Here is an 18529-nt window from a genome sequence, read left to right as displayed (position 1 = left end):
GGCACTGTGTGTTGTGTTATATAATTGTATACGACAGTGCTTCTTACATTTTTTGTTCTCAGGACCACTTAATGGTCTTAAAAAAATTTAAGACCCTAAAGGCCCATGTGTGGCTTATACCTATTGATATTGCTTTATTAGAAATTAAAGCAAAAATTTGTTTTGTTACTTTACTTATAAGTAACAATAGATTCAGTACCTGTTAATATAAATTACAGTTTATGTAAAGTGTTTTTCAAAGCAAAAATTAGTAAAGAATGAAATTAATTTAAATTTTTGCAACTCCTTTTGTTTAGCTTAATAGAAGAGCTGATTGATTCTCATATCTGTTTCTGCATTCTGTTTCTCAGATACTACAGTTCATATAGCCTCTGGAAAACTCCATCTCCTGAGAGAACAAGAGTAAACAATAAGAGTAATCTCTTATTATTTTTCATGCAAATAGTTTTAACCTTCTGGATCCCCTGAAAGGGTCTTGGAAACTCTTAGGAGTTCAGGACCAAACGTGAGGACCCACTGGTGTACAAGTTTTTAACAGTTAATGATACCTGTGCTTATTAAAATACCTTTAAAAATTAGAGAAATCCTTAAGGCTGGCAATATTTATGCCTTTGTAGAATCTTTAAATTTTTGAAACATATTAGCTGGGAAACATATTATGGGGTCTAATAGTTCCTTGTTAGCCAAAAACAAAAAACAAAAAAAATTATAGTCTAATGTAGTTGGGAGAGAGACAGGAAGCTAACTTCTGAAGATAAATCCATGTTGTGGTTTAAGGTAAATGTTGAAATTAGCAGTTTCCTAATAAGGTAAAAAAGATTTATGTCTAATCATTGCTAAAGGTATTCTGTTTTAAATGAAAAAGTTTTAAATAAAAAACCAGGACATTCTCTCAAGCTTTTTGTTAGGTGCACGTACCAGATGTTATTTTCAGAAGCTGGAAGCTTGGGCATTCCTTATTTTTGTGGGTAAAAGAGTTTAGCCAGTGGCAAAAGACAGGGAAAAAACATGAATTGCTTTTTTTAAAAAAATGGCCTGACCACAACTTTTAATAACCAAGGAAAGCCAAAGACCAAGCATTTGGACTTCAGAGGTTTAGGTTAAATAGCAGGTTAAACTGGAGATATTTTTTAATAACAAAGGCATGAACAATCTCCTTTGATTTATTCTCTGAACATTTGAGGGTGCCTCTTTAAGTTTTCAGTACATACTTGTCTTCTTATTATTCTACTCATGAAAACTTAAGTGTAGATCAAGTAAATGTCTTGCAGTTTGAGTGGATATTAGAAAAAAAAATATATATATATATTTATTTATTTTAAGATTTATTCAGGGGCCGAGATTGTGGCTCAGTGGTAGAGCACTTGCCTTGCATGTGTGAGGCCCTGGGTTTGATCCTCAGCACCACATTAAAAAAAAAAAAAAAGTAGAGTTAATAGGTTCATATGCAACTAAAAATTTTTAAAAAGGTCCATTCAGTAGGATGAGATGCTGATTATTGGTTGTTTGTCAGTGGTAATAAATTTGTAATGAACTGGTCAACTTGTGATCAAGGTAAGAACTCACCTTAATGGAGTGATGGGTTATTTTGTATAATTCTGTCACAATTGACATTTAAAGAAGACTCCAGTTTATCTAGTGGACTCAATTTCCTAGATGGGATCCATCATTTTGTTCATTAGGTCAAATACATTTACTGCTTTTAAGTAATGTTCCGTGGTGTGTTAGTTATTAAGTGCCTACACTTAATAAGACACTCTGCAAACATATGTTTAACAGATGACCCTCCCCACCTTTGGTACTGGGGATTGAAACCCAGGAACGCTCTACCACTGAGGTACACCCCCAGCCCTTTCTTTGTTTTTTGAGACAGGGTCTTAAATTGCCCAGGCTGTCCTCGAACTTGCAATCCTCCTGTCTCAACCTTCCGAGTTTTTAGGATTACAGGCGTATCCCCCTGGCCTACTTGGATGAACTTACTTTCTTTTTTTTTTGGGGGGGGGGACTAGGGGAGTTACTGGGGATTGAACCCAGGGGTTCTCTATTACCTACCTATAACCCCAGTGCTTTTTATTTTGAGAGAGTGTCTTACTGAATTCCCAAGGCTGGCTGCAGATTTGTGATCTTCCTACCTCATCCTCCTGAATAGCTGGTATTACAGGTGTATGCCACCATGCCAGCTGGGTGAACTTTTTTTTTTCCACTTAGATCATAGCTGCAACAGTCTTTTAAGTTTATGTTGAAAATAAATGGTGAATGAGCTTCCCCCAAGAATGCTTTCACCAGCCTGAGTTCTCAAAGTCTTAGCCAGTGAATTTTGGCTGGTTTGTAAGCAAATGACCATTGGTAATGTTACTATAGTAAATTTGTATTCTTTTGACATTCTGTGTTTATGGATAGGCAGGAGGACATTTTAGTTGTAAATGAGGATTAGGTAGTTAAAATCAGTGCACTGGTGACACTTTTCCCACATTAATACTGAAGATTGGTATTTAATTTTTACATTCTCTCTTGAAAAATTTAAACTTTATTGGAATATTTGAAAAGCCTAAGTGAAATGGAGTTGTCTTTCTTGACTTTTGGGTGGTATTCCTTTCCCATTCTGTCCCTCAGAACTTTTAAATAGCCTCAGCCTATTCCGGTAGTCTCTCAATAACTTATAATTGCTGAGAAACACCTCACATTTAGAATGTGCTCCATTTGTTGAAGAGGCTGCAGTCTAGGGATTGATTGAGCTTAACATTTTTTTTTTTAAACATTGAGAGCAAGTACTGTTTTGTTAACTGATCAGATTACAAAAATACCATGGTAGATACCTTAATTCATCCTTGTAATAAGCCTGCTGATCTAATCTGGTCTTCCCTGTTGCCAGCATCTCCACCTTCTACAAAATGGCTGGTTTTTTTCCTTCTCCTCTTGGAGAAGATAATTTGAAGGGCCACAGAAAGTTATTTTACAGGTATATGCCGCTGTGCCAGCAGGGTAAGCTTTTTTTTCCCCCCCATTTAAATCATAGCTGCAACAGTCTTTTTAAGTTTATGTTGAAAATAAATGGCAAGTGAGCTTCCCCCCAGAATGTTTTCACCAGCCTGAGCTCTCAGTGTCTTAGCCAGTAAATTTTGGCTGGTTTGTAACCAAATGACCATTGGTAATGTTACTACAATAAACTTAAATTGTTTTCCAACAGTGTAGATCTTATGAATCAGATACTCCTTGCAAATGATGCTGTATTTACCAAGAGATTGAGCAGTCAAAGTGTTTTTTTCGTTTCTTACCGATTTTTGCCATATCCATGCTTGTAGATAAGCTCATTCACTGACTTCAGGTTTGGGTACCCCCATGTAACATTTGGTTCCATGATCCTCAGCATGTTTATCGAACCCTTGTTGAGCTTAAAAGGTGCCAATGAAGATCAACAAAGGTGAAGAAGTTGTAGCACCTTACAAACTTTTGAACTCAAAACGATTGATACCTGTGATCCCGATGACAAATGCCAATTTGGATTCTGCAGGTACATGGAAGTTGCCAGCTTTCTTGCCATCCTAGTCATTTGAATTTCCATTCTGTATATCTGCCTGTATTCCTTGTGGTAATGCTTGGCTTTTCATAAATAAGCTTCCTTCTTGCCTTTTGAAGCATCTTTTGGGCAAACTTCTTTCTCAGGTGCTTTACATTCAGCTCTGTGAAATTTTTTTGCTGCTTCTAAAGGGTTTCTGCTGGCACAGCAGGAGCCTTCTTTTTCTTTTTTTTCAGCACCCTCCATGGTTCCAGCCAGAAAAAGAGCACATATTGCTTTTGTGAAGAAGTTTTGATATGTTCATTGATCAGAAATTATTTCCTAGGTAGTATACTTACTGTAAAAAGAACATCCTCAGCAGAAGGAAGAATGGAGTTGAGGGGAGAATTAAAAGTCTGATTTCTTTTCCTGTTATTCATTTATCCTCAGAATAATTTCTTTTCATCATTCTTAGTTTTTACACCATTAGCATTAAGCTCTTATATATAACATGCTACTTTTTCCTCATTGAAATTTATGCAACTTTCTTCTCTACTGGAATGTAAAAGATTAGTTTTGGATTCTTCCAACTAAAAGTAGAAAAACTTATGCTTGTATAGTGTTTGCAGCTCAGTAAGCAAACCAATGTGTAGTTTGTAGCTTAGTAATTTAAATTCCTGTTTTAAAATTTAATTGAGTCCCTTTTCCATCAGGGAATAATGTATATACACTTCCCCTTAACTGCTTTCTCTCTACATATGTGTGTGTGTGTGTGTGTGTGTGTATGTATGTAGTAGTTGGACATGATATATTTTATTTTTTTAATTTTATGTGGTGCTGAGGATTGAACCTCGTGCCTTGTATGTGCTAGGCCAGTGCTCTACAGCTGAGCCACAAATCCAGCCCTAGCTGTTTTTTTCAATATGTTTTATATGTTTTTTTTCTTTTTTGAAGAAAAATATAGTCTTTGGTTAAGCTGCAGTTTTCAACCTATTACATACAGGTTTTGCATTCAGCGTAGGCATTGGAATAGATTTAGCTTCTCAGTGTTTGAAGTGGAAAATAATATACAGTGTAATCTACTTTAGTGTTTTATGATTATTCATAGCCTCAGACAGGAAAAAAAAACTGATTTCTAGGTGTTGTAATGGAGTTTTCCTGGACAGATGGCTTAGAAGGAAGTACTTTGATAGCTTCTCAGTGGGGGCTAGTACTTTTTGGAAGGAATACTTGTGATGAAGCTTACCTTGATTGGCAGTTCAGAATGCTGAGAATAGCATTAAGGACAGCAACAACTTGTTTATTTTACCTAGAATTGTTTTGTGCCAAGACCTCTCAAGATGATGTGAAATTTCTGTGTAGTACCCTGTAAATATGGATATCTTTGAGGCTGAAAAGGAAATTCACCTAAAAATTGTTCATTGCAATCATTTCTTAAAAATTTGGGGGGTTGTTGAATGAACTTTGGCTTAGAACCTTGTAAATGGATCATCTTTTTAACTGTTGTGTGAGTCTGCAGATGTTATCATCTATAATAATTCCAGATGTTTTCTCATCTGTTAGTTTTAGTGAGTAGGAGGAGAATTGAGAACAACATGAAGTAACTTCAAAGCAGTTTGCTAGCATTTAATCCTGACTAATTTAATTAACTACACATCCTTGTAGTTTTTCCTGTTTTATAGATTATGAAACTAAGACAAAGGTTAAGATGCTCAAGATACTCATGGGTATTAAAGATAGCCCAAAGCTTAAACTCAAATACCATTTAAACTTTTAACCTGACTTTTTAAAAGCAAGATCTTTGTCTTTTAGTAACTTAATGATAATTTAAAGTAATTTAATGTTTAAATTTTTTTTTTAGTTGTTGATAGACATTTATTTATATGCAGTGCTGAGAATTGAACCCCGTGCCTCTCACATGCCAGGCAAGTGTGCTACAGCTGAGCCACAGTCCCAGCCTACTTAATGATAATTTAGAGGATTTAAAGTGGTGGGAAACATACTTGAAGTAATTCCTCTGAATATTTTTGACATGAAAATACATTTTAAATTCCATATCTTGAAATATATTTTAAATTGAAAATAACTCTAAAATATCTTGAAAATAACTCTTTTTAAAATTTGGTATTTGACTCCCATAACCCAATTTATTGATTCAAGTACTGACAAATTAGAACAAATAAATGGGAAGAAAACTGTTTTGAACGTCAGCTTATTTGGGTTCAAATCTAATTTTATGTAGGCCAAAATTCACATTATTTTAGTTCAAACATAATAAACCAGCCTCCTCAACAAAGCCATGGCTGATAGCTTTTGGTTATTTAAAATATGTTTCAGTTGAGCTTCCCCTTGCTCCCATTTTTTCAGTTTATTCTGGTAAAGGAGATTCTTTTTGGAGTTGGTTTGCTGTTGAGTGGAGGAGGGAGAGAATTCTTAAGGTATAAAATTTTGCTTTTGCCTCTGGTAGCTCAGAGGTTATTTGAATCTGCTTTTAGGCAACATACTTTGTTGATTCTCTTTAGTTATATTCTAAAAGATTTTCCAGTTGTATTTCCTGTAAAAGTAAATTATAGGTTTTAGGTTGCAGAGCTTAAAACAAATTTCCCTCTTAAGATATATGGAAAAGTATACATGTGTGCTATTTGCAGATGCATAAAACCCAGATGAGTTTAGGAAGGCAATTTCAGAGTTTGAAAACTACTGTAGAAGTTAAACATGGAAGCTTGGTGAGGTGGCGCATACCTGTAATCCCAGCAGCATGGGAGGCTGAGACAGGATGATCATGAGTTCAAAGACAGCCTCAGCAACGGTGAGGTGCTAAGCAACTCAGTGAGACCCTGTCTCTAAATAAAATACAAATATGGCTGGGATGTGGCACAATGATTGAGTACCCCTGAGTTCAATTCTTAGTATACACACACACACACACACACACACACACACAAATATGGACATTGAAAAGTGAAGTTTACTTTTTGTTTGTGTTAGGCATATGTCTCACAATTAAGGATTTCACAATTAGTGCTATCTAATTTAATTTTATAAGATCCTTTGAGTGTTTTTAAGATAAACCAGCATATGTCTTTTTTAAAAAATACTTATTTTTTAGTTGTAGTTGGACACAATACCTTTATTTCACTTATTTATTTCTATGTGATGCTAAGGATTGAACTCAGGGTCTTGAACATGTGAGGCAAACACTCTACCACTGAGCCACAACCCCAGCCCCCACCAAATATCTTTTAAAACATTATTATTCAACTGGATTTTTTTTTCTGGAAACTTTGTACTCTACTTTAGGATTGAGAAATTGATTCAATGAACTGTTCTCCATTTTTCATTCTCCAAGGCAGGTGTTCTGTCTTATTTTTTCTTTGTTCTAGCTGGGTTTAAGGTAGCCTTCCTTGTAGAAATCTGCTTGCCTGTTTATCCGTGACTGCTCCTAAAGACCTTTAATTTTAGGGACTGCTTATACTGTATCTTATCACCAGGAAGAGAAGGCTGACAATTAACTATCATATTCTTTCAGGTTTAATTTAACTTGATTATAGGATAACATACTTACTCTTTTAGCTCCTTTAAATCTTTGTCCTTGCTGACCAAGCACAGGTTTTCTTTTTTAAATAATACATTATTGTTCCATTCCTTTGTTTTGAACATTTGTTACACAATATTGGGATGTTAATTTTTTTTTTTTTTTGGTACTAGGAATTGAACTAAGGGGCACTTGAATACTGAGCCACATTCCCAGCCCTATTTTGTATTTCATTTAGAGGCAGGGTCTCACTGAGTTGTTTAGCACCTTGCTTTTGCTGAGGCTAGCTTTGAATTCGAAATCCTCCTGTCTCAGCCTCTGGAGATGCTGGGATTACAGGAGTGCCACAGCACCTGGCTAGGATGTTAATATTCTGATCAAAGTTTTTGAAGATCAAGTTGACATTTCTAGTTATGACATACTTCCCTGTGATAACATGTTAGAAAAATGTTCTAATATTTGTTTTTAAATGCCATATAACTTAGAGACCATGGGGTCAATGCTTGTATTATTGTTAGAAAATTTTATTTTTTTAAATAAAATGTCCTTTAATTTAATTGAGATGAACTCTCAATTCCATGTGAGTTTTTTTGGATGTTAGTAGTGAGATCGTTTAGCATTTTTAAGAGATTGCTTTACAACAACTAAAGGATAAAGCTTCATCTTGTGTGTGTGAAGTAATTGCCAGAGCTCAACATTCAGCCATGAAAATTTAATTCTGAGTGCTTAAACACATTAGTTTCTTTTTATTCATTTTAAGTGCTTTATTTGTGTGTGGTTGTATTAGAGCTCATTTCAAAAATATGTATTTTCAGACATTTTTTCCTTTGAATATTAAAGAACTTTTGGAATTTGCAGGTGCCTATTTCCTGGAATACTAGGTATTTGACTCTTTAGGCAGCATGCAAATATATTTATACACACACACACACACACACAGTTTATATTTTGTCCATTCTTTTTCTTCACAGATAGTCCCAAATTTTAAAAGAATAGTTTCCTAGACCCTCATCATTATACAAAATACATGTATGAATATGTGAATTTGGTGTTAAAATACCTTATATACAGAGACATGATAAATTGTGGTATATTAAGAATTGTAATGCAAAAAAAAATATTTTCCTAGCCCATCAGTAATTACAAATATGGAATTTTTTTCTATGTTGTGCTTTAATGCTAATCTTTATTACACAATCAAAAGAAATTATAAAGAGAATTACAAAATGTAGATATTAAACCTATTGTTCTCTGAGAAAAGTCTGATATTAAGAGGTTCCTAAACCTCATAATTATTTTATTTACTTATGGGAGGGAGTGCTTCCTTAAAATATATATAATTTTTTGTTGTTGCATGTACTTGCTGCTGTTTTGAAATAATAGTTGCTTGGTGCTTACATTTATGATTTTTATTAATTTCTTTTGAAGTGCCATTACTGTTTAACTGTGAAATTGCTTACTCGGGTTGTTAGCAAAAGCATGGAATTGCATACATCTTACTATGTTAAATAAATGGAAATACTAGATGTCAGAACTTAGGTGATTCATGGCTTTTGTTTTCATTCGCTATATAATCAGCATCAAAGGGGAGGTTATTTTTAAAACAATATCAACTCCTGGTAATTTTTTTTCTAGCTGTTTGTGTCTGATTTTCCAAAGGCAAAAGTGGCCCATTTTGACTCTGATTTAATAATCTGCTTGACTTTAGTAGTTTTGATCCATCCTCTTACTATTTTTTTTCACTTTGTTTGGTGGTAGGGCCACAGTTCAATATGTAAGCTGAAGACTGATATAATAGATGTAGCATAAAATAGGTGTTTTTCATCAAAGTTGGACTGGACAAATTTGAGTTTGGATAGGAGGAATAAATTTGTTTCATATATCACAGTTTTTGAGAATATGTTGTTTCACACACGTTTCTATATGTTGTTTCCATTTGATGCTGAAAACTGATTTTAAAAATCCATGTAAAAATAGAGTAAAAAGCTTGAGCCAGTGGGAGGATCTGCCTTATGGATCAGAATTTGCCTCTATGTGGAAGTCAGCAGGACCAGATGCCCTCTCTTTTCTGGCTCTGTAGGTATCTGGATCTGTTAACATATAGATGACAAATTTTGGCCAGCTTTGAAATTACATTTGCTAGTGGAGGACACATGCCATTAGCTCTGCAAATTAGCCTCGAAGTACAGGGAATTCAATAAATGCCTGGCCCCAAATGATGAACTACTATTCTAATTCTTTTTTTTTTAAAGAGAGAGAAAGAATTTTTTAATATTTTTTTTTAAGTTTTCGGTGGACACCACATCTTTATTTTATTTTTATATGGTGTCGAGGATTGAACCCAGCGCCCCACGCATGCCAGGCGAGTGCGTTACCGCTTGAGCCACATCCCCAGCCCCACTATTCTAATTTTTATGTGTAATAGATTTTAGACGTTTTTTTCCCTCTAGCCACCACCACCACCTCCTCCTTTTTTTTTTTTTTTTTTTTTTTTGTGGTGCTAATGATGGAACCCAGGGTCTTGCACATGACAGGCAAACACTCTACCCCTGAGCTACATCCACAGTCTTAGACTTAAAAAAAAAGTAATCCTTTTTTTTTTTTTTTTTTTTTCCTGAAGACCTCCTTCCCAGAGCCCTCTGTCCTCTGCTCCCATTTGAAATAACTGATCTCTAGGCCTACTGGACTTTTTTTTTTTTTTTGTACTAGGCACTAGGCACTCAACCACTGACAGGCTCTCACTGAGTTGCTTAGTGCTTCACTTTTGCTGAGGCTTGCTTTGAACCCATGATCCTTTTACCTCAGCCCCTTGAGCTGCTGGGATTACAGGCCTGCACCACCTTGTTCTGTTTACTGGACAGTTTTTAATCCTGTGATTCCCTTTACTCTTCTGTTGTATTAAGCCTTCCCTTTTCTGGGTCCCCTGTCTTTCTCAGTTTATTTCATTATTTCATTATTTAGGTCCCTTACCATCAAGGTAAATTTTCGACCCCTTGCAAGTCTGACATTTTTATTCTACCTTTGTACTTGATTGCTTGGCTGAATACAGAATATTAGAAAACAGTTTCTCCTTAGAGCAATAAAGGCATTGTTCCTTTTTAAATTTTTACTTACAAATTTGATAGCATGCTCTTCCCATCATACTTACATTTCTAATTTGTTCTTTTTGCTTTCTGGAATTCCTATTAATTGAAAGCGAGGTATCCTGAATGGGTTCTCTATTTTCTTTGTTTTTGTCTGAGTTTTTGGTGCTAGTTCCTGGGATGTTTCCTTGATATTTTTCTTCCACCTCTTCCATTGATTAATTGATTGATTGATTAATTTTTTTGGTGCTGGGGGTTGAACCCAGTGCTTTGTGCAGCAAAGGCAAGCACTCTACCAACTGAGCTATATCCCCAGCCCCTTCTTTTTGCCATCTGGCTAGGCTGGCAACTAAAAAAACCACACAAACACAGAAATTCCTTTTTTAGAGGTCAGGGATGGGTCTGGGACCACAGGTGGTGTCAGCTCCCATGTTGGAAGGCAAGGGGAGCAAGGGAGGCAAGAGGCAAGAGAGAGAGCACAATCCCACCCTATTTATTGGGGAAAAGTCATTCATAAAATATTCCACCCAAATAAGGCAAAGGATTGGGTTTCTGAAGAGTGGAGTCTTGCTTGGTGATGTCCTGTGGACAGCATGTTGATTGACTCTTGGAAAGCCACACCCATCTCAGGGGGTGTGTGGGATCACAGGCAGAGAGAAAAGGCACACGTGTCGCACAGCCCCAAAAATGTGTAATGCCAGACCACTCCCCTCATATGCTCAAATGCACATAGCTCACACACACACAGCCCATGGATGGCTATGACACCTCCCATTGAATTTTTAAAAAATATTTATTTTTTTAGTTTTAGGTGGACACAATATCTTTATTTTATTTTTACATGGTGCTGAGAATCGAACCCAGTGCCTCATGAATGTGAGGCGAGCGTGCTACCACTTGAGCCACATCCCCAGCCCTCCCATTGAATTTTTTTTTTTTTTAGTTTTAGGTGGACACAATATCTTTATTTTATGTATGTATGTATGTATGTATCTTTAGTTTTAGGTGGATACATTAGTTTGTTTTTATGTGGTGCCAAGGATCCAACCCAGTGCCTCATGCATGCTAGGCGAGCGCTCTACCACTGAGCCACAACCCCAGCCCCTTTATTTTGTTTTTATGTGGTGCTGAGGATTGAACCCAGGGCCTCATGCATGCTAGGCAAGCATGCTACCACTTGAGCCACATCCCCAGCACCTCCCATTGGATTTTGATGATCATATTTTTAATTTTCAAGAGCTCTTATGTTTTGGCCAGTCCATTTATATACATCCTGCTGCTGCTGTTTTGCAATATCTTCTCCAGGGTTTAGAATTTGTTTGGAAGTTTTTCTGTACTCTGTGTATTGTTTCTATTTCCTCTTTTCTTTTTGTTTTTAAAATGATTCTCTGGAGGTTTTATTTTAAAGATATATTTTGTCTTTTTCTTTTCATTTAAGAGTGAAGCACTACACAGGTCTGTGAATGGGTGGGGCTTATCTACAGTGGGCTTCCCAGTGAGATGGAGAGAAAGTCACCTTCATTGCAAGAAGACACTCAGATGTCTGTGGAGAATTTTTTCTAGTACTATTCACTTTTTCTGTCTTCCCTCAGGGCTGTCGAGTTAGCTTCTGATGTCCGGATCTTGCAGTGCAAGATTTTCCATGACTCAGTTGTCCTTACAACCTTTGGACTCCTTGTTTTCAGTCCCGTCCTTACCCTTGCTATTTGTTGCCTTCTCCCATCTGCATCCTCCTCTGCTGGCAGGTGAGCTGCATCTTCCTTTGCCCTATGGATTGCGTTGTTGTTCTGTTTTTTTTTTTTTTTCCTGTCTTCCAAAAAACTGTTGAAATCTTTTGTCTGCTTTGATGGCTTTACATGTTCTCTTTATCTTATGTGTTTGTGTCTGTTTTATCCCTTTATTCTCATTGTAGTGGGATTTTTAGGTAGGAGATAGTGAGAAGTTGGTCTACCATGTTTGATGTCCTTTTAAAAGTAAATATCATTTTAAATCTAGTTTGCCCTATTAGAAATGGATTTTGATAATTACTCAGAGAGTTAAATAACCCAAACCCAAGTTTTACACTAATCTATTTGAACAAATAAATTATTGTGTGTATCTTCTCTGATGATTAGAACAAAATACAGTGTTATTTATATTATCAGTCAACGGAGAGGTAAGCCCAAAGAGGTTTAACTTTGGTAAGCAAAATCACAAACTAAACTTTGGATATGTAAGCCTATAAAAGAAACAGTTGTAAGTCACTTGGACTACTGGAGTTAATATGTTGTAATATTTTTGCTGGACTAGTTAATCGTCCATTAATGAATGGAAGTTGGTGCAAGGTTTGTAAGATTCTTTGACTCTATACATTGGTAACGTGACCTCTTTCTTGTGTCTTTTTTTTTTAAGTACATTTTTAATGGGAAATAAAGAATACAGGATTTTTAATCTCAAAGTTTAAAAAACTTGATTTTGATATAATTTCACATTTAAAGAAAAATAGCTAAAAATAGTTTTAAAAACTTGCATAACTTCTTTACCTAGATTTGCCAGTTGTTAATGATTTTGCCTCATTTCCTTTATCATTTATATGTCAATTTTCTGTTTATATCCTCTTCCCTAATTAATTTGAAGATATAGTGGTACTTTAGCTTTCTTCTGAAATAGTTCTTCAGCATTTCTTTGTCTTTCATGTCTTGGCATTTTTGAAAAAGACAAGTCAGATAGTTTATAGAATGTCCCTCACTTTGAGTTTTTCTGGGTTTTCTTCATGATTAGATTCAGGTTATGCATTCTTTGATAGGAATACAACAGAAGTAAGAAATATGTCTCCTCAGGGCATCATATCAAGAGGTGATGATATTGGTTTGTCTTGTTTTTGGTGATGTTAACTTTGATTGCTTTTGTTTTAGTAAGGTAATATTTGCTAGGTTAATTCAATCTAAAGTTAGTGTTTTCCTCCTTGTTAAAAGTAATTTGTAGCAGCTATTCTAGACATTTTTGAGATTTTGTTTTTATAATAATAGGTATATTATTATTATTATGTATCACTGAGTGTGAATAAAAATTTAACTTTTTAATTGTGCAAGCAGTAATGTGTAAATGCTTTCATAATAATAATTCAAGTTCTTTGCCTGCCTACTCCTATCTTCCCATTTTTTGTGGCCTTACCAATGTATTCAAGGCTATTTATTGCAATGCAATATTTTGTTGGAATTATTTTTCTGTCTGGGAAACCTTGAAAAACTGTAATTGTCCTTGGGAATATTTTTAGTAAATTAATAAACTAATATGCTTTGGGTCAACATTCATTTAAGCAGTTGACTGTTCCTTATACATACATATCAGTGCTGTTTTACATCTGAGTGCTCAGACCTAGCTGTTTCTGAAACTTCTCACTTTTAATTTAATTTACATAGGTTTCTTTTTGCAAACTGTTGACGGCTCCTTCTTAGGATTATAGAATGGCAGTAGGACAAGACAGTCTATATAGGATAGAAATAAGGATTTCAGCATTCACTTTCTCTGATAGGTCTCAGAGGATTGATGATTATGAACTGCAGGTCCTTAGAGGAATGACATCTTATATTCCCAGATAATGCTTTTGTTCTAACAAGTGGGCATTGGAATAGAAGTCAGACCTCCTCCAGCTGCATTGCTAGATAACCATGTCAAAGATTGGCTAATGTAGTTTCCTGCCAGAGGGACCACAGATGGTATTACTTATATATGGAGTTAAATGATTCCCTTACTGTGAGGGTGGCTTTGCCCCCAGACAGATTACTTTTGGCCCTGAGAAGCCTTTTCAGTTTATGTGCTTGTGTCATACAGGTGTTATTGTTTTCTGTGCATGCTCTGATGTAGAAAAGTCTCAAAATTAACTTCTGATTGCTCTAAGGACATTGATTCTTAAAGAGGACTAGATAATAAGGTGGATAAATAAGAATTATTTAGGGTACAAGTTAAAACCTACTGATCTACTAAAATAAGCTGATAACCATATCTTAAATTTGGGATAATTTGAAATAGTTCCTGTTCACTTTGCTTGAATAAAAGTTAGAAGTTATAAGCTATAAGTTACCAGCTATAAATAAAAATGAAACTGTCATTTGCAGGAAAATGGATTGAATTAGAGACCATTATGTTAAGCAAAATTTTAAAAAGTTACAAGTTACAATTAAATGACTTGGCCTGTAACCTCATTGTTTTTGATATTAGAATATTAAATAGTTTACATTAAGAACTTAACATCTTTTTTAGTCTGAATTTTGACAATTCAATTTGTTGCCGTACTGATAATATATCAAATAGAATAGATACCCCAGGTATACTTTGGTTGCTTAAATTGACAAACTAGGATTTAATATCTGTTCTGAATACCTCTGATTTTGATGTATTTCAGTATGGCTTGGTTCTTGAGTTGCTTCTATATGTAAATGTTTTATTTGAGTAGCATCTTACTAAGTTGTCTGAATCTACTTACATTATCTCTCAAAAATTTGCTTATAAAATGCATTTTGTTTCTAGAAGGATTTATTTTACATTGGATTTCTAAAATTTAATGATTTGATATGGTGGTTATAATAGTTACATAAGCTTTGAAATAAGTTTATTAAAATTGAACATTTGATTTCATTAATTTGATGTTTTGGATTTCATCTTAGGTCAGATATAGGAGGAGTTTCTGAGGGATTTTTGCTGGCTTTAATTTGACTTATAGTATTTGGAATTTTTCTGTGGAAAAATATTGTCAATTGAAATTCTTTTAAAGAATATAAGCTGAAGAAAATTGTTAGTTGTGGTGTGGACATCTGTTAACTGCAGTGTGTACAATAATTGTACCTCCTGACAGTGATTTTATTCTTTTACATATGTTTTAGGAGAACGGAGAACTGATATCTGACATTCACTTTTTTTTTCTTTTTTCTTTTTTTTCTTTGGTACTGTGATTGAACCCACAGGCACTTTACCACTGAATGACATCCTTTATCCTTTAATTTTTTTTTTTTTTTTTTTTATCTTGAGGCAGGGTCTCCTTAGGTTGCTGAGGTTCTCCCTAAATTTCTGAGATTGGCCTCAAATTTGGAATTCTCCTGCCTCAACCTTCCGAGTAGTTGAGATTACAGGTGTGTGCCACTGTGACCAGCTCACTGGGTGCTTTTCTATTTCTTAGGCTCTATGCTGTGTACTTCATAAGTTTGTCTCTTGAAATCCTTACCATAGCCATGTGAGATAGAGGTGGTATTTTCCCATTTTATAGTGAAGAAAAATAGGCTGTGGAACCAACTGTTACAGTAAGATTCTAAAATAAAAGAATGGTAGGCTATATTGGTTCTGAAGTTCATACTTGGTTCGCTATATCACATGACTGCTAATATTTATTTTGAGCCCACAGAATAACAGTGAATTCCTATGAAAGTAACACATTTGGTTCGGTACATTTTTGTATAAAAAAATTTTGACCCAGCTGTCCCACTCCTCAGTTTATACCCAAAGAACTTAAAGTCAGCATACTACAGTGACACAGACACATCAATGTTTATAGCAGCTCAATTCACAATTCTAAACTATGGAACCAACCTAGGTGCCCTTCAACAGATGAATGGATAAAGAAAATGTTATACACACACACACACACACACACACACACACACACACACTACACACTACACACAATGGAATATACTCATCCTTAAAGAAGAATGAAATTATGACATTTTCCAGTAAATGGATGGAGCTAGAGAATATCATGCTAAATGAAATAAGCCAGTCCCAAAGAACCAAAAGCCAATATGTGGATGCTCTTTCACAATAAGGAGGGGGGCGGCTAAGGAAGAATAGAAGTACTTTGGATTAGACAGAGGGGAATGAAGGGAAGGGAGGGGTATGGGGTAGGAAAGATAATAGAATGAATTGGACATTTTTACCCTGTGGGCATAAATGACTACACGACTGGTGTAACTGCATACCATATACAACCAGAAAAATGAGAAGTTATACTCTATTTATGTATGATGTGTTAAAATGCATTCTACTGTCATATATAACTAATTAGAACAAATTTTAAAAAGGAAGGGGTTCTTTTGACAGGGTTGGGAGGCAAGGAAAGGAGATCAAGACCTTTGCAACTGAAATAATGTGAGCAGAGTTCTGGTCACTGTCCCTTTTGCCCTGCCAGGCCAGCTGGGGAATAATTTAATAGGAACTTTAAGAGAAAGTTGTGAGTACTTCCTAAGAAATCTTGGGATATCAGAACTTCTGGGGTAAAGGTAGAATTAGAAATAGAGATGGAGTAAGTTGTCCTCAACCTGAGGTTTTTCACAATGCTTATTAAATAACATAATCCAGAAAAGCAGAAGGAAGGAAGTATAAGGCTAGTAGCATTTAATGAACAGAAAAGTGCCTATGGCACTTTTTAAGGATCTTTATGCAGAACTTGTGATTTGTATGGGAATGGTGCTTTAGAATTTGTGAAGGTTTTAAACTTGCTATTTGTTACTATTTTTACAATGTAAGTCAACATTAGGAGTGCTGCTCATTCTAAATACTAAATTTGTCTTATTGTAGCAGCAGCACGTCTGGTTTTGAGTTTTTAAAATATTGATGTGAAACAGAAATATTTAATCCAAAGGATTATGGCAGCTGAATTGAGGCTAAACTGCTGTTTACCTCTCACTATCTCTGTTGTAGAGGAGATAGACTTGTCTTTGGATAGTTTAGATTCCTGTTGGGTAGACCCTTTTAAAGTTCCCATTCTCACTTCTGTTAAACAATTGTCATTCATTCCAGTGAGGAATTTAGCAGATGTGGTGGAAGTTTTATAATTAATACCCCTCCTCTATGGCAGTTGTCTATTGCTGGGTAACAAACTGTCCTGCATCCTAGAAGTTTTAAAAAAATTGTTTTGCTTATGATTTTGTAGTGGCTGAGATTTTATCAGGCAAAGTTTCTGGGCTAGAACATCTTCCAAAGTGGCTTCTTAATTCAGCATGTCTCTGTGTGAGTTAGTTATTTCTCTGGTCCCTCTGATGTCATATTCTCCAGATGGGGTTTGGGCTTTTCACAGTATGTTGGTCTCAGGATAATCATTTCTTATGGTGTGACTGGCTTCCCCTAGAGCAAGCATTCCAAGCAGTAAGAAGAGGAAGCTGTGGCTTTTGTAAGATCTGGACTTGCAAATTGGAATCACTTCTGCCATGTTCAATTGCCCAAGGCAGTTACCGACCCTGCCCAGATTCAGGAAATGAGGACATAGAACTTGCCTCTCTATGGGAAGAAGAAAGTGTGAAAGAATTTGTGGCCATATTCAATCTACCACAAGGCATTTAAGCAGAAAGGTGGGAACTGTTAAGACAAATGCTTTAACTGTGACTTTACCAGCAATTAATTTACTTATCTAATGTTACAGGAGAGATGGATTGCCAGACTAGAATAAGAAAGGAATGAAAGGTAAAGAGAGCTGCTTGAAGGAAGAAAGTGGAAAAGGTTTTTGTGGGGGGAAATGGAAAGGCAATGGAGACAAGCTTTGCTTCATAAATGTCTCCCTGCCTAGGCCCTGAACTCAGGGTTCTATGATCTTGGCCTTGAGTCTCATTTTGGATTTGGTGCCTTGTGCTTGGTCTTCTCTCCCAGTATTTGTACCTCTGCTTAGCTCCATGCTCTTCCTTGGCCCACTTCTTTGGCCCTGAGTATCTCCTGTTGCCTTTTTTTATTTTTAGTTGTCAATGAATCTTTACTTTATTTATATGCAGTGCTGAGAATCAAACCTAGTGCCTTACACATGCTAGGCAAGTGCTCTACCACTGTGCAGTAACCCCAGCCCACCTCCTGTTGCTTTTTATGAGAATTCTCCTGTTGCCCTGTTCCCTGGGAACCAAAATACCCATTCCCATAATGAACAGCATTGTGGGGATGGGAGACATCAATGATTTTGGCTGCATTCAGGCTGCCTTGGCACCTTTGACAGTTGCTTAGTATAGCTCCATTTCTTTTCTGGACTATATTATGGCTTGGTTCCTGTTTTTTTGTGACTTTACCAGTTTCTTTTCCCAATAATTTCAGGGCACTCAGAGACACTTCAGAATATTTAGCATAGCATAGGTTTCTGAGCATGCAGTTCTAAGAGTCTTTATGGTGTATGGAAAATTACATATCTTGCTCCTAAATATAAAAATATATCAGGCTGGGATTGTGACTCAGTGGTAGAGTGCTTGCCTAGCACATGTGAGGCACTGGGTTTGATCCTCAGCACCATGTAAAAATAAAAATAAATAAAGTTATAAAAATGCTTAATAGTTATATAAATATATATTTATATATGTGAATTAGAGGATAAATTAGGTCAGAATGGAATATATTTCTACCTATGTACTGGAATATATACACAAACACACACACATATATGTATGTATGTATGTATGTATAATTTTTATG

At 35.6% G+C, this 18529-nt stretch overlaps 1 protein-coding gene and 1 pseudogene across 7 annotated transcripts in view; one reads left to right on the top strand and one right to left on the bottom strand.

Moving 5' to 3' along the window:
* USP3 (ubiquitin specific peptidase 3) overlaps positions 1–18529 on the top strand; it is a 95833-nt gene that overhangs the window by 2995 nt on the left and 74309 nt on the right. Inside the window, exon 1 of one of the 6 annotated variants that reach the window (XM_081290651.1) lies at positions 11712–11859. The exons of the other annotated variants lie outside the window; for them this stretch is intronic. Coding sequence (XP_081146777.1) covers positions 11727–11859 — 133 coding nt within the window. The 5' untranslated portion in view covers positions 11712–11726. Of the gene's footprint in view, positions 1–11711; positions 11860–18529 lie in introns of those variants that run through there. 6 annotated transcript variants of the gene reach the window in all.
* On the bottom strand, positions 2823–3775 carry LOC308647344 (large ribosomal subunit protein uL30-like; annotated as a pseudogene). The gene is made up of 2 exons: positions 3162–3775; positions 2823–2953 (listed from the first exon to the last, which is right to left on the bottom strand). The product of its transcript is annotated as a large ribosomal subunit protein uL30-like (transcript).

The sequence above is a fragment of the Spermophilus citellus genome (genome assembly GCF_964194105.1).
Source record: "Spermophilus citellus genome assembly, chromosome: 4".
NCBI classification, from domain to species: Eukaryota; Metazoa; Chordata; class Mammalia; order Rodentia; family Sciuridae; genus Spermophilus; species Spermophilus citellus.
This window is presented reverse-complemented; position numbering and strand designations above follow the sequence as displayed.